Here is a 15,211-nt window from a genome sequence, read left to right on the forward strand (position 1 = left end):
TTAGTGAAAAAATGTGGTTTTTCGTTAAAGTGAACAGTACCGGATGCTTTTCGTTAAAGTTCCCTATAAAATATCATGCATATACCTGGCAAGTCAATTATACTTTAAATGTGAAACAATTTATGGCAGCAAATGATTTTACTTCAATAAGACATACTTATAATTAGTCTTATTTGTTTTAAGAATTTTTCTTTGGACAACATTAGTTTTCTCTCCGTGTGAGAGCTCTCTCTGAGTGAGAGCTTTTCTCACTGTGAGTGTTTCAATTTCTCCCCGATTGTTCTACCATTGGTGTCAGTGGTTCCACTGACGTCCTCTCCGATTTTCTACCAATTGTGGCGGCAGATTGGTTCTGTGTGGAGTTCAATTGATGACGACGACGTTTGCTTCTCTTTTTGACGTTGGGACTTGGTTGGTTTTCACCTTTGGCGTATGATGGGATGCTGGTTCGTTGTCGACGGAGCATGCTTTAGCGGTGGCCGGGGAACCATGCAACTAGGGGTTTTCAGTTTGTTATGTGCTTTTCTTTTTCAGGCTCAACCCTTGAGTTGGATTGTTGTTGTGCTGGGCCATCTTTTGTTTGTGTTAGTTGTGTTTTTGAGCTTTTGTTTTTTTAAGTTGTTGGTAATGAAAATTTACCTTTTATCGAAAAAGGAAAAAAAATCTTCCTTTGCCCATTTTATAAAATGGAGGAAATTCTAAATGGGGAAAATGGGAATGCCAAAGGGAAATTATATGGGAGAAAGTGGACTTAATGCAAGACAAGGTGTATATCTGCAAAAAATAATACTTATGTTCCCCCATTGGGAATACACATACGTCACATTTTACAGATAACACATCTTCATCGTATAACTCCATAATCGGAACTGTTGAACTTCTTAATCTTCATTTTAAAATCATTCCTACAAAAAATTATCCGAATCGAATGTCGTTTAGTCATCCAAATGTATTAAATAAATGAACAATTCATCTTGAATATGTTACTTACTAGTACTACGGCAATTTCTTCCATACATTTCGAAGACTAAATGATCTCTGATTAGAATGAATTTTTGTAAAAATGATCTTCAAATAAATACTAAGAAGTTGAACGATAGAAATTTATGTAATGAATATACATTATCAGAAGTGGAAGAATGAGAGGTCTCACACTCCTACTACGTATATAAATACAGAAGTATCATATATATTTTTTTTTTTGGTAAAAAGAAGTATCATATTTGATCACAGATATCAACCAGCTTCCTTTCTTAAATTCAGAATACAAAATACAATACATCACAAACTTAAAAGATTCAGCAGAACAAACGTCTTCATCGAGGAATATTGTACAAACAAACAACAAAGCCTTATCCCACTAAATGGGGTCGGCTGATTCAGGAAAATTTCCGAGCGTTGATGGCAGAGCAAATGGATTAATCCAGTGGCCTGAATCTACTTTCTACCTCAACCGCATGGTGACTTGGGAAAAAGTTGAAAACACAATAAAACTCATCAACTTGCCAATCCATGGCTATGGCCAAGACCGTACGCATCAGGATAACTAGCTCCATGACTATGATGGTGGTCATGCCCGTCACCATGGTCATGGTGATGATGGTCGCTGCCTTTTGCTTCATCGAGCATTTTCTGAATATGCTCGGGGATCGGCTCTTCTTCAACCTTTCTGACAGTTGCAGGCAATGAGGACACAAAATAAGAAATATTTTCAGCTACCTCATCAGCTGCGTCCTCCTGCATCAACCAAATAAATAGAACAGCTCATTAGAACTTCCACAACCGACGATGAGAAGACCTTGAAACAGAGTGATTTCTTGAACTACATGCCATATTGTTCAACACAGGACGAAGTTGGTCCGTAAAAATGGAAAGTAAAATCAAACTCCTTTGCATAAAGTAGGCAAAATCATCAAGTATTTTGATTTCACTAACAACATTGTCCCAATACACTAGGTATCCTGACCTATCGACTACAACATTGGTAAGATAGGTATAAATCCTTCCACAAACCGCTTAACAACTACATGTTCAAGCAGGAACTATCCGGTTGTATTGATTCGGCTGGCTGTCCAAGAGCTAGCCTCCTCAACCCAGCAACCGATGCTCTTTGTGAATATACCATTATATCGTAATCTTTTACAGCAATTTTAAGTCATAAATTTCACAACCAAACAGGGACAGTGTTTTGTGTTGTCTTGTGTCCCCTGGAAACAAGTTTAATCGCTAAATAAGTTCCATAATTTCCAACATATAGAATTTTTAACAGTATTATTCCAAGGAAACCAAGACATAGGCAAACGTATCCTAAATATTGAGATTTTTAGCCTTGTCACATACAAGAAAAACAAGCAGTAGTTCATGAATATATCGAATCCTCACCTGAGGCCACCGCCCACCGGAATGGGTGACAAAAGTTGCCTGTGGAAGTGCACTTGCAACACGGTTTCCCTCTTCACTCCATTCCTTGGACCAACTGCTAGACCAAAGCACCTGCATTGGCACACCTTTCAATCCATCCGAACCCCCCCATTCTGCTATATCAAAGCTATGATTCAACTTCTTTCCCATCCCAACAATGGCCCTCGTCCCATCCCTACCCTTCAACAGAAGTCTATGTGCATCGACATCCGAAACATCAATCCCCCTTGAGCAACTCATTTTAACCAACCAAGCATAAGCATGTGAAAACCTCAGCACAAACTCCCTAATCATTGGCACTCCCAAAACCCACAAAGGCAAAGCACCCGTCGATCTGGGTGAGGTATCAATAAGCGTTACACTCCTCACCGATCCCACATTTTCCAAAACCCAATTGGCAACCATCCCCAAAGCTGAATCATGCAACACCAAATGCACAGGAGCTAAACCTGTCGTCTCAATTACTTGCCCCACCACCTTACCAATCTCCTCAGGACCCATTTCAATCGGCTTCACAACCTTCTGTTTCGAAACCCGAGCTTCGATTTCCTCATACGGCATCTGCCCTGTTTCGATTATCCGATCAAATGCCCAAAACAAACCCTTTTCCTGAATTTCACCATATACATTCCAAAACCTCCCTAAAATCCCAGTTTCCTCCTCTCCAACCTCCACCACCGATTTGTCCGAAAACCCGTTTCCGGGCAAATCAAACGCAACCGCACGAACCCCTTTGGACCCTAAAAATTTAACAACTTTTCGAAAAGAGTAGGAGCTGAGTCCCAGCCCATGAACAATAACAACATTTTCCGATCCCACAGACCCTTTCTCAGTACAAAAAACTTCAACCGGGTTCTGATTCGGGTGAGTTTGTACCTTTATGGTGCGACCCTTGGAGTAGTGCTGGCGGAGAGCGGCTGGCAGGCTCAAAAACCAAGACTTTGGGTCTTGCGGAGAAAGAGAGGAGAGAGAAATGAAGACGACGGTGACGAGAGAGACAGTGAGAGTGCAGTAGAACCAGAAAGCGAATGGATTTTGAGAGTTTTGCGGTGGTTTTGGCGGCGGCGAAGTGCGTTTTGGTGGTGGAGTTGGCTTGATCTCTTCTGGTGACGACCGTTTCGGTTTCGGTTTCGGTTTCGGGTCACGGCGGTGTTGGCCTTCGTTTTCCTCTGTGATGGTCACCATTGAAAAAAGCTTGAAGCTTTCGGGAAATGGGGAGTTCGAATTGAACTGGGATTTCGGTTGGTTTTTTGATCTGCGGATTAGAACTGAAAAGTAAAGTGGGAAAGTAAGAGAGAGAGAGAGAGAGAGAGGGAGCATAAAAAAAAAAGCAGAGGTCCGACTTTTGGTGTGTGCTTTTTCGTTGGAGCTCTCAGGTGAGAAGGAAACGGCATGTCGTTACGCTGTGTATACACATACAGACTGACATTCTCCAAAAGCCCCGCCCTTGACTATCCGAAATTGCACCTCTCCATCTCCGCCAAGCCTTCTTCGGAGCTCCGAAACAAGAGCTCCGGTTCGGAGCCCCGCTCTTTACCTCCATTGCCATAGAAAAACATGCATGCGTGTTAGACAGATGACTTCCAATAATGCCATTATTAATTAAACTAGTTTTTTCTTATTATGGGCAATGACTAGGCAAACACACTTCAATTTTAATGTTGTATTAAGTAAGAAAATTAGGCCACATAAGTTATGATGCTCGGCTGGGAAGAATAGTAGCTAGTGACAACGATAAGCCAGTCAAATATATGAGCTTGTACATGCTGTGCTCCGGAGGCAGTGATATTTATCAAAATTATTAAATTGTTCAATTGAATTAAGTAACGTACTTTGGTATTCCAAGCACTCATAAACTAATTTAGGGCAAAATTACATTTAAGTAAGAGAATGTTATTGGCATTCTACAGTCGTCCTACGCTTTCAATTTATGAAAACATACAGAACAGATACATGAAGGACACGCAAAGATCCTTCTTACTTCTCACACCCTACTCAACATGCCTTGTCTTTGTAACTTTCCATGGCATAGATTTCGAATCCAAAGTTCAATCTTCTTTCATAATCAGTCGTCAACATCGTCATACTTGGGTATGTTCAGTAACATATGGAAGACACAACGTAAAACGAAACATGTAATGCGATGCTTGGTAGAAATCGGGATGATCAATGAAACAAGCAACAGTAATACAATGACGAGGAAGATTGAACCCGTGATGACGACGAATATGGCAAGCCAAGTAAGGTTACTTGTTACCAAAGCAACACCAGCCATGAACGCCACAAGCATCATCGAAAGAGCTAAGCCTAAAATTGGTGGTCCAACTTTTGAACAAGCGTAACTCATATCACCCGTCTGCGCCCACAAAAGACCAATTGCAACAGTGATTGAGCTATACATTGCTATGGTGTTGCATATCAAGAATGTTTGGAATAGCCAATCTGTAACCAAAGTTGACTTGCCTTCGTTGTTTCCAGAGCTCATATATCCACCTGGCATGGTGAAGCCAGCAGTAAAGGTTACAGTGGCTACGAGTGTTGACACCAGTAGGAGATTATTGACAGTCTGTATATGGCTACTAGCGTCCTCGGGGACAACAGAAAGAAATGCTCCCCTTTGCTCCGTGACGTTGAAATAATTAGCTTCCGTTGGCTTTACTTTGGAAGAAATACTCTTCTCTGGAGAACGCGAAGCACTTGCTAATGTCAAGGCCATGACCGTTAGAGGCTGCAAGGAGAAGGAAATTGCAGTTAATTAAGGGAATTGTTCTGAACACTGAGAAAATTCAATCTGCGCTCGTTCAGGAAATAAAATGTGTTGAGGAAATTAGTTACCCGGCGAAGAAACAAGGTTTTTTCGCCCATCAAGGACATTCGTGCAATGTCCATTGCTGAGTGGCCTTCATTGTTCCTAACGCTGAAGTTAACTCTCTTGCTTGATGCCAAAATGCTGACAGTCTTTGGGTACCCTTGCCGTACGGCTAAATGCAGAGGAGTGTTTCCAAATTTATCCTTTTGATTAATCAACTCTTGAAACTCAAACTTGCCAAGAAAATATTTGACCATGTTGTCTCTTCGATGCCACACTGCCGTGTGAAGAATATTCCAGTTGTTTTTGTCAAGTAAGTTCCTCGGAGGTGGGCAATGTTTGAGAAGCAACTCAACAATCGTGATGTGGCCCTTTCTGGAAGCCAAATGTATGGGAGTGAAGCCATTTTTGTCCTCTTTGTTTGCGGCAGCTGAACCTCCGACAGTTGCTAGCACGGTGCTAACAGTTTCAAAGTCATCTATATATGCCCCAAGTGTGAGAGGAGTTATCCCCTCTTCATCCGTTGCCCCGACTAGAGATGAAGAAATGCATAGCAGGACTATGTTTATGATTTCTACAAGAATTTTACGAATAGTTGTGTGAAGAAAAGGAAACAACGATGCTATTTCGACACTCAAAACTGACATACCTGCTAAACACAACCTCTAATAGAAGTGGTGAACCACAACATTGTGTGTTTAGCATCACTTATATATAAAAGTGAAACACAGAAAGAATGGATGTTCGTCAGAAATTAACTATGTTCCTTATTAACCTGGCGCGAATCACTTGGAACTCGGACATAATACAACACTGACGAACTGATCTCCCTTACAATTTCAACAGAAAAAAGGTCAAATAAAATTTGTGGTACACAGAAATTACCTCTGTTCCTTCCTAGAATGGCAGCGCGCAGAACTGAGTTCCCTTCCCATCGTTCCTCTGGAAAATTGTCAAGGGGCAACCGACTAGGTCTGCCAAATATCATATGTTCAAAGAGCTCAACATTCCCAGCTTCAGCAGCCATGGACAAGGGAGTCTTGCCATAAATATTTGGAGAAAACCTCGATTCGTCATTATTAATCAAGAACTTAGCCACCTCTTTTTGGCGATTTTCCATGGCAACGTGCAACGCGGTGTTCCCTCTCGTATTCTTCTCAACCAGTAGATTATAATTGTTAGTTTGGGAAATTTCCACCAGAAAGCTGACCGTAGATAGACGTCCTGCTGTTGCTGCTAAATGAAGTGGAAGGTTTCCTTCATTGTTTTGTTTCAGGACTTGCGACGGATGTAGCTCAGTTATCAGTTTGACACTCCCCAGATCGCCCACACTTGAAGCCAAGTGAATAAAGTAATTCCCAAGGGTGCTTCTCTGTTCGAACATTTCTGACCTGAGCTTTGGTCTTGTACGGTTCGGATCATTGACAGTTGTTGCATGCTCGCGTATTTCACGATCCCTGCATTTGTCAATATTCTCCTCCTCCTCCTCCTCCCAATTCCATTGCTCTGCAGTGTTCACCATCTCGATATCTTCCACGCCGTGCTCATGATCATGAGCAGCACCTTCTTCCATCTTTGCCAAGGTTTCAATGTCTTGTCTTGAACTTGAAGCAGCCATGGTGTATATGCGCGCTACCTCGACCAACTGGCCAAAATAAAGATTGATGGAAACACTATATATAACTCATACCAAGAAAAGAAGAAATTGCGAAGCAAACTAGAGGAGGAGGAAGATGTCCGACTCCGAACTGATGATGCAAGATCTGGTCATACAGTTAGTAAGATGTGTTGTGCTAGGATAACACCAAACCCGTTGGAACCAACTCAAGCTAACCCACGTGAAATTTATCAAATGAAAATGCAAGAACAAAATATTAAAGACATCAAGATTTTAACAAGGTTCCTCAACAGTCAGTGTAACTGGAGTACGTCCTCGGAGCAGTAGGAGCTCACCTAATAATCCACTATCAACCAAATGGGAGTTTACAAAGTGTTGACAATCTCACAACCCAAAATAACCCAATACACCCAATAGCTCTCACACACCAAAGAAACAAATAGAGGAAGAAATATGATGAATAATTTCTTCTCTATACATATAGCTCAACGCTATTACAACAACAACTACTTTGGTGGATGATTACTAACCAAATGAAGCAGCAACTTCTTCTCTCTTTTGGGCTCTCTACAACTCTCCTTGCTCTTGGCAGAAAATGAGCTCACTTACTGAAAATGAGCTCTTCCTTCCTTATTTCTTCTATCCGAAAAAGCCTCATAATTATGGCTTTAAAAAAAAGCCACAAAACATGCCACAAAACAAGGAAACATAATCATGTTGTCATTTCTTTTCTTTTGATTTGTTTAATTGTCCACTTTTTTCTTTATAATTTTTTATAGCCAAAAGTTGGCCACTTGGCCACATACTCCAACAATCTCCACCTTGGCCAAGTTCCGAAATCACCATGATAAGCCAACCAACACAAAAACACTCCCAAACACTAGCAAAAGAACAACTCATGCGGAGCCAAATGCTCCAAAACTCCTACTGCTCAACGTCTTCTTTATATAGGCAAAATATGAGCCAAGTTCAAGCAATGAACAAACTTGGCTACACCAACAACCTTAGTCAACATATCAGCGGGGTTGTCTTTAGTTGGAATCCTCTGGAGAATGATTTCCCCTTCACCAACAATTTCACGAACAAAGTGATAACGCACATCTATGTGCTTGGTCCTCGCATGATGAACCTGATACTTAGCCAAATAAATAGCACTTTGACTATCACAATGTACCTCCATTTGCTTCTGATCAACCCCCAAATCTCTAATCAGCCCATGTATCCAAATGGCCTCCTTTATAGCTTCAGCAACTGCCATATATTCAGCCTCTGTAGTAGACAAGGCAACAGACGACTGCAAAATGGACCTCCAACAAACTGGTCATTTAGCCATAGTAAACACATAGCCTGTAGTAGACTTTCTTCCATCCAGATCACCTGCATAATTTGAATCAACATAACCAACTGCAAAATGACCAATACTAGAGTCATCTCTCTCAAAGCATAAACCAACATCTCGAGTACCATGGAGATACCTCAATATCCACTTAGCTGCTTGCCAATGCTCTTTACCTGGATTATACATATATCGACTCACCATGCCAACTGCATGAGCAATATCCGGTCTAGAGCATACCATTGCATACATCAAACTACCAACCAAATTTGCATATGATATATTTTTCATTTGCATGTTCTCTTTATCAGTTTTAGGACACTATAGAGAACTCAATTTAAAATGAGGAGCCAAAGGAGTACTAACCGGTTTGGTTGAATCATGAACTCCAAACTTCCGAATCAACTTCTCAAGGTATTGTTTTTTATTCAAACTAACCAAACCCTTCGCTCTATCTCTAGTGATCTCCATGCCAAGGATCTTTTTTGCTTCACCAAGATCTTTCATCTCAAACTCATTTTTCATTTGCTTCTTCAATTTTTCAATCTCTTCAACATTCTTTGAGGCAATCAACATATCATCAACATATATCAACAAATAAATGAAAGACCCATCTTGCAACTTCTTGAAGTACACACAATGATCATATTGACTTCTAGAATAATTTTGGCCTCTCATAAATTTATCAAACCTCAAATACCATTGCCTTGGAGATTGCTTCAAGCCATAAAGTGATTTCTTCAATTTGCAAAACAAATTCTCCTTCCCTTTTACTATATACCCATCCGGTTGACACATATAAATCTCTTCATTCAAATTACCATGTAGGAAAGCCGTCTTCACATCAAGTTGCACAAGCTCAAGATCATATTGTGCAACAAGAGCTAACATAATGCGAATTAAGGAGTGCTTCACAACCGGAGAAATGATTTCATTGTAGTCAATGCCCTCCTTTTGTGCATACCCTTTAGCAACTAATCTTGCTTTGAATCTCACATTGCTTTCTCATCAGCATCTTCCTTCTTGGCATACACCCATTTGCAACCGATAGCTTTCTTGCCTTTAGGCAATTTAGCTAACTCCAAAGTCTTGTTCTTCAAGAGAGAATTCATCTCATCACCCATGGCATTGCACCACCTCTCCTTCTCCTCACTCTCAATGGCTTCCTCGAAATTGGATGGAATATCATCAATGATAATATGAAGAACAAAAGCAACATAGTCACTATACCGAGCTGGCTTGGTAATTTGTATCTTTCCTCTGTTCTTGGCAATAGACTCTTGAGGTGAAACTTGCTCTTCAACTTGAATAGAATCTTCAAGTTCAACTTCTTCAACATCCTCATGGTCTCCAACTTCTTCACTTGTAGTGGCTTCGACATCAGCGGAAATAGGATTTGAAGTACCAGAAGCAACTTTCTCAAGCTCCACCTGTTGGACATCTTTCACATTCTTCTCAGAGACTTTGTACATACTTTCTTCATCAAATGTCACATCTCTGCTGATTACAAGTTTTTTCAATTCTGGGCACCACAACCTGTAACCTTTGACACCACTACTAAAACCAAGAAAGATAGCCTTTTTGGCTCTAGGATCAATTTTATTTTCAGTCATATGAAAATAAGCAGGTGAACCAAAAATACGGATATAGTCATAATCAGAAGAAGGTTTTCCAGTCCATATCTCCATTGGTGTCTTACCCTGAACAGCAGCTGAGGGTAACCGGTTGATGATGTGACATGCATAATTAACTGTTTCTGCCCAAAATGACTTGCTTAAACCCGACTGAGACAACATACATCTAACCTTCTCAAGCAAGGTTCGATTCAATCTTTATGCAACTCCATTTTGTTGTGGAGTTCCCCGAACACTAAAATGTCTCACAATTCCTTCCTCTTTGCAAACTTTAAAGAAAGGGTCGGATGTGTATTCACCACCATTATCCGATCTCAAAATCTTAATCTTTCTCCCAGTCTAGTTCTCAACCATTTTCTTCCAACTCAAGAAAATGCTCAATACCTTACTCTTGTGCTTCATAGTGTAAACCCAAGACCTTCTTGAATAATCATCAACAAAGGTCACGAACCAATGTCTACCACTCAAAGATGGAGTCTTTGTAGGACCCCAAACATCCGAATGCACATAATCAAGAATGCCCTTCGTCTGATGTACAGCAGTACCAAACTTCACTCTAGTTTGCTTCCCCAAGACACAATGCTCGCAGAAATCAAGCTTACAAGTCGTGGCACCTTTTAGAAGACATTTTTTCACAAGCCCTTGTAAAGCTTTCTCACCGGCATGGCCTAATCTCATATGCCACAATCTAGTAGTATCTGAATCAGATGTGCCCATATTTTCAGAGACTACAGATGCTTCACCTGTCACAGTGCTTCCCTGCAATAAATACAAATGGCCACATCTAGGAGCTTTCATCGCAACAAGTGCACCATAAGTAACTTTCAATGTCTGTCCATCTGAATGAAACCTGAAACCCTTGGATTCCAAAGTACCCAAAGAAATAAGATTTTTCTTCAAATTCGGTACATACCGAACACCTGTCAGCTCTTTAACCATGCCATCATGCAACTTCAAACGAACTGTACCAATCCCTTTTGTTGTGCAAGGATTGTCATCTCCCATGAACACAACGCCACCATCAAACTCTTTCAAGCTTGAAAACCAATCCTTGTGAGGAGTCATATGATGAGTACAACTCGTATCCAACACCCACTTAGTAGCACAATCAAATGATGAGGAAGTGGTTAAAGCAAAATCAGAAAAATCTGTTTCAACCTCAGCAACATTAGCTTCAGAACTTTCTTTGCCTTTGGTCTTCAATTTAGGACAATCTTTCTTCCAATGGCCCTTATTACGACAAAAGGCACATTCATCCCTTTCCAAAGGTTTTCTACCTTTAGAGTTTCCTCTAGGTCGAGACTGTGATTTTTTCCTACTAGAAGATGATCTCTTCTCCGATGATCTACCTCTAACAAATAAAACTTCAGAGGTACTATCATGATGTTTATCTCTATGCCTCATTTCATAATTCATCAAGGCATTTGACACATCTTCAAATTTCACAATTTCTTTACATGCATAATAGTGGTAACAAAATGCTCATAAGAGTCCGGCAATGAATTCAACAATATTAAGGCCTTATCTTCATCATTAATATCCTCATCTAAATTTAACAAGTCGGCAATCAACTTATTAAAAGCATCAAGGTGTCTAATCATTTTTGTACCTTCTTTGTATTGGAAGCGGTAGAGCTTTTTCTTCAAGTGTAGCCGGTTCTCTGCACTCTTTGTCATATACTTGTCTTCCAATTTTTGCCACAACACACTTGCTAATATCTCCCGCATCACAAAATACTTCTGAGTTTTTGCAAGGCACAACCGAATTGAAGAGCAAGCCCACAAATTTAATTTTTCCCATTCTGGCTTCGACATAGCTTCCGGCTTCTCTCCCAAAGCGGCAAGTAGATCTTGTTGAGCCAACACATCTTTGACCTCACATTGCCACATCCCGAAGTTGTTTGTGCCATCAAACTTTTCCACTTCTAACTTTGCATTTTGCACCGTAGTTCTTGCAAACCCGGAGCTGCTTCCAAAAGGATTCTCATCTTGCCCGTCTGACATCTTTGGCAACTAGACAGTACCCAAGAGCAACCAGTGCTCTGATACCAATTGTTGTGCTAGGATAGCACCAAACCCGTTAGAACCAACTCAAGCTAACCCACAGGAAATTTATCTAATGAAAATGCAAGAACAAAATATTAAAGACACCAAGATTTTAACGAGGTTCCTCAACAGTCAGTGTAACTAGAGTACGTTCTCGGAGCAGTAGGAGCTCACCCAATAATCCACTATCAACCAAATGGGAGTTTACAAAGTGTTGGCAATCTCACAACCCAAATAACCCAATACACCCAATAGCTCTCACACACCAAAGAAACAAATAGAGGAAGAAATATAATGAATAATTTATTCTTTATACATATAGCTCAAAGCTATTACAACAACAACTACTTTGGTGGATGATTACTAACCAAATGAAGCAGCAACTTCTTCTTTCTTTTGGGCTTTCTACAACTCTCCTTGCTCTTGGCAAAAAATGAGCTCACTTACTGAAAATGAGCTATTCCTTCCTTATTTCTTCTATCCGAAAAAGCCTCATAATTATGGCTTTAAAAAAAAGCCACAAAACATGCCACAAAACAAGAAAACATAATCATGTTGTCATTTCTTTTCTTTTGATTTGTTTAATTGTCCACTTTTTTCTTTATAATTTTTTATAGTTAAAAGTTGGCCACTTGGCCACCTACTCCAACAAGATGTTCATACTTCATGATCGAACATCGAAGTCATTATTTTGTTTTATTTTCTTAGCTCAACCACCAGGCCTAACAAAGTAATAACAATTACATGTGGAATTTAGTCATTATGATTATTAAAGTGTAGCGGGGGAAATAATATTTTTCTGTTCACACCTGCTTTAGTTTTTATGTTGAACAGTGAATTTACGAATGTATCCGTAGCTGGTGGTTGGCGGGGGTCCTGCAACGATAGAAATGGGCGTGGTGCTGTCACGTCCTTAAAGGGTTGAAAAATCCCTTCGTTTTCCATTTGCTTTCATCGTTATCCTTTCCTCACCTGTAAACTTTCCCTTTCACTGCGCCCTCGACTTGAGAAAAACCACAACACAAGAACCAAGCTTCGGCTTCAATCCGCCTCACGGATCTCCTCCTCTCAAAACCCATCTGGTTAGATTCCGAACCTTACCCCAATTGTATTTTCTGTCTGTTTCCGCGCTTTCGAAAGGTTTCAGCCAAGTAAATCATGTAACTCCCAAGGTGGCTCATCTATTTGAACATTTCTACACTGAGCTCTCAGGTTTTGTATAGTTTGGATCACTGAGATTTGCTGCATGCTCGTATATTTCAGGATCCATGCATTTGTCAATACTCTCCTCCTCCTGGTTCCATTGCTCTGCAGTGTTCGCCATCTTGATATCTTCCATCTAGTGCTCATGCATGGTTCGCCATCTCGATATCTTCCACGTTGTGCTCATGATCATGAGCAGCACCCTCTTCCATCTTTGCCAAGGTTTCAATGTCTTCTCTTGAACTTGAAGCAGCCATGATGTATATGAGCAGTGCCTCGGCCAACTGACTAAAATAAAGATTGATGGAAGCACTATATATAACTAGTATCAATAAAAGAAAAGAAAATTAATGAGAAGCAAACTAGAGGAGGAGGAAGTTGTCCGATCTCCGAACTGATGATGCAAGATTGTTCGTACCTCGGAGTCAATCATGAAAGCTACCTAAAGCCAAATATTAATGTGTACACACACACACATACATACATATAGGAAGCCAGGATCTCTATTTTTTTTTATAAAAATAGGGATTAGTTGTAGGGTCCACACCACATTTAACTTTAAATATCCAAACCATCTATTTTTCCAGTTGCACTTCCTAAATTATTCTTATAAAAAATTAGCAAAATCAGAAATATTTGAGGCATCTAATTGAGTAAAAAGAAATTGACGAATTCCTTGTTCCCTAAGAAACATTGAAATTTTATCGTGATAATTAAATAGGCAAATGATTTTGTATTAAATTGAATTTTTTCAAGGATCGTTGAAGTTAGTTGTGGAGGGGGTCCCACAACTAATACCCTTTTTTGAAAAACAATGAGGATCATTTCCCTTAAAAGGTCCGCATACATACATTATATTAACAATATTGTAAGTCCTGGTTTGGTATTTATGTGCTTTTATAAAAAGTGTGTATAAAAAAAGCTGAGCTCAAAAAAGTGTTTGGTAAACACTTAAAAACAACTTATTTTCAAAGTTTCAGGTGAAAAAAAGCTGAAAACATGAAGCAGTAAAAATGAGCTTATTCTCACAGTACAGCAGAAACATTTTTTTTTTCAAAGCACAACAATACCAAACCAGCCCTAAGACTGGGGGGTTGTTCATACGTCAAAGTCAATTCTACAAAGGTTCCATACCACGACAGCATTTGACGAAAGTATATGAATGATTTTGGTTAAACCATACAATTGGTTAACCAAAATAAATTGTCATCAAACTTGTTATTCATGTAAGAGTCGTAATATTAGTGCCGGTCTATGGAACCTTAATTGTTGAGTTTAGTCCACTTAATTAGTTATCCTAAACCCTATACCTTTAAAGAAGTTCAGTCTCTGTACCAACTAAAATTGCATCTGTAAAAATATAAAATGTAATCGTTAGCATGGTCTAAAATATCCATAATATCCCGATATTTCTTTCGAAATTTCCGTGTTTTTGGACTACCGATATTTTTTTAGACTACTGATATTTCCGATATCATCGATATTTTAGACCTTGCTAAGTCACTCTTGTATCTTACCATGCAATGTATAAAGTGTAAAATATTGTACTAATTCATTAGATATAAATGATTATGGTATTTAAACTTCTTTCATTAATTACTACATATTTTCTACACTCACAATGTTTGTCATATCGCTATATAATCAACTTAAATAAGTTATATCTATCATGCAATGCATTTCCTTACAATTTTTTGTGATAAACTAATAGATAATTAACTAAATAAACATTCTGCAAAGTTTTAATAAAAATTTTCAAGTTTTTTCTTACAATTTTCGTGGTTTTTATTCAATTTTTATCGATATCGATAATATCCCAATATTTCCATTGAAATTTTCGTGTTTTTGAACTACCGATATTTCCGATATTATCGATATTTTATACCTTGATCGTTAGTAAGATCATCTCACCGATCGATGATCTTAAACTGGCCTCTGGGCAACCACAAACCGATGTCTCCAGTATGCAGCCAGCCATCGTCGTCAATCACTTCTTCCCTTCAAAGTGGACAATCAGGTAGACTCATAGCTGGTTTGGTATTGTTGTGTTTTGAAAAAAAAATTGTTTTCGCTATGCTGTGAGAATAAGTAGCCGTGAAATAATGAAGCAGGGTGTTTGGTAAATTTTTTTGTAAAAGTGCTTTT

General features: G+C 39.4%; 2 protein-coding genes across 2 annotated transcripts; both read right to left on the reverse strand.

Annotated features, from left to right (window-relative positions):
• Positions 1-1,222: 1,222 nt before the first annotated feature.
• Positions 1,223-3,980, reverse strand: LOC108174896 (protein AUXIN RESPONSE 4). The gene is made up of 2 exons (XM_017336431.3): positions 2,383-3,980; positions 1,223-1,737 (listed from the first exon to the last, which is right to left on the reverse strand). Exons 1-2 carry the CDS (start codon positions 3,739-3,741, stop codon positions 1,498-1,500), a joined length of 1,599 nt encoding a protein of 532 aa, XP_017191920.2. The 5' UTR covers positions 3,742-3,980; the 3' UTR covers positions 1,223-1,497.
• Positions 3,981-4,209: 229 nt separating this feature from the next.
• LOC103430470 (protein ACCELERATED CELL DEATH 6-like) lies at positions 4,210-7,455 on the reverse strand. The gene is made up of 3 exons (XM_029090014.2): positions 6,116-7,455; positions 5,257-5,804; positions 4,210-5,149 (listed from the first exon to the last, which is right to left on the reverse strand). The coding sequence occupies exons 1-3, from the start codon at positions 6,846-6,848 to the stop codon at positions 4,487-4,489; spliced, it is 1,944 nt and encodes a 647-aa protein (XP_028945847.1). The 5' UTR covers positions 6,849-7,455; the 3' UTR covers positions 4,210-4,486.
• Positions 7,456-15,211: the final 7,756 nt, after the last annotated feature.

Source organism: Malus domestica, chromosome 12 (assembly GCF_042453785.1).
Source record: "Malus domestica chromosome 12, GDT2T_hap1".
In the NCBI taxonomy this organism is placed as follows: Eukaryota; Viridiplantae; Streptophyta; class Magnoliopsida; order Rosales; family Rosaceae; genus Malus; species Malus domestica.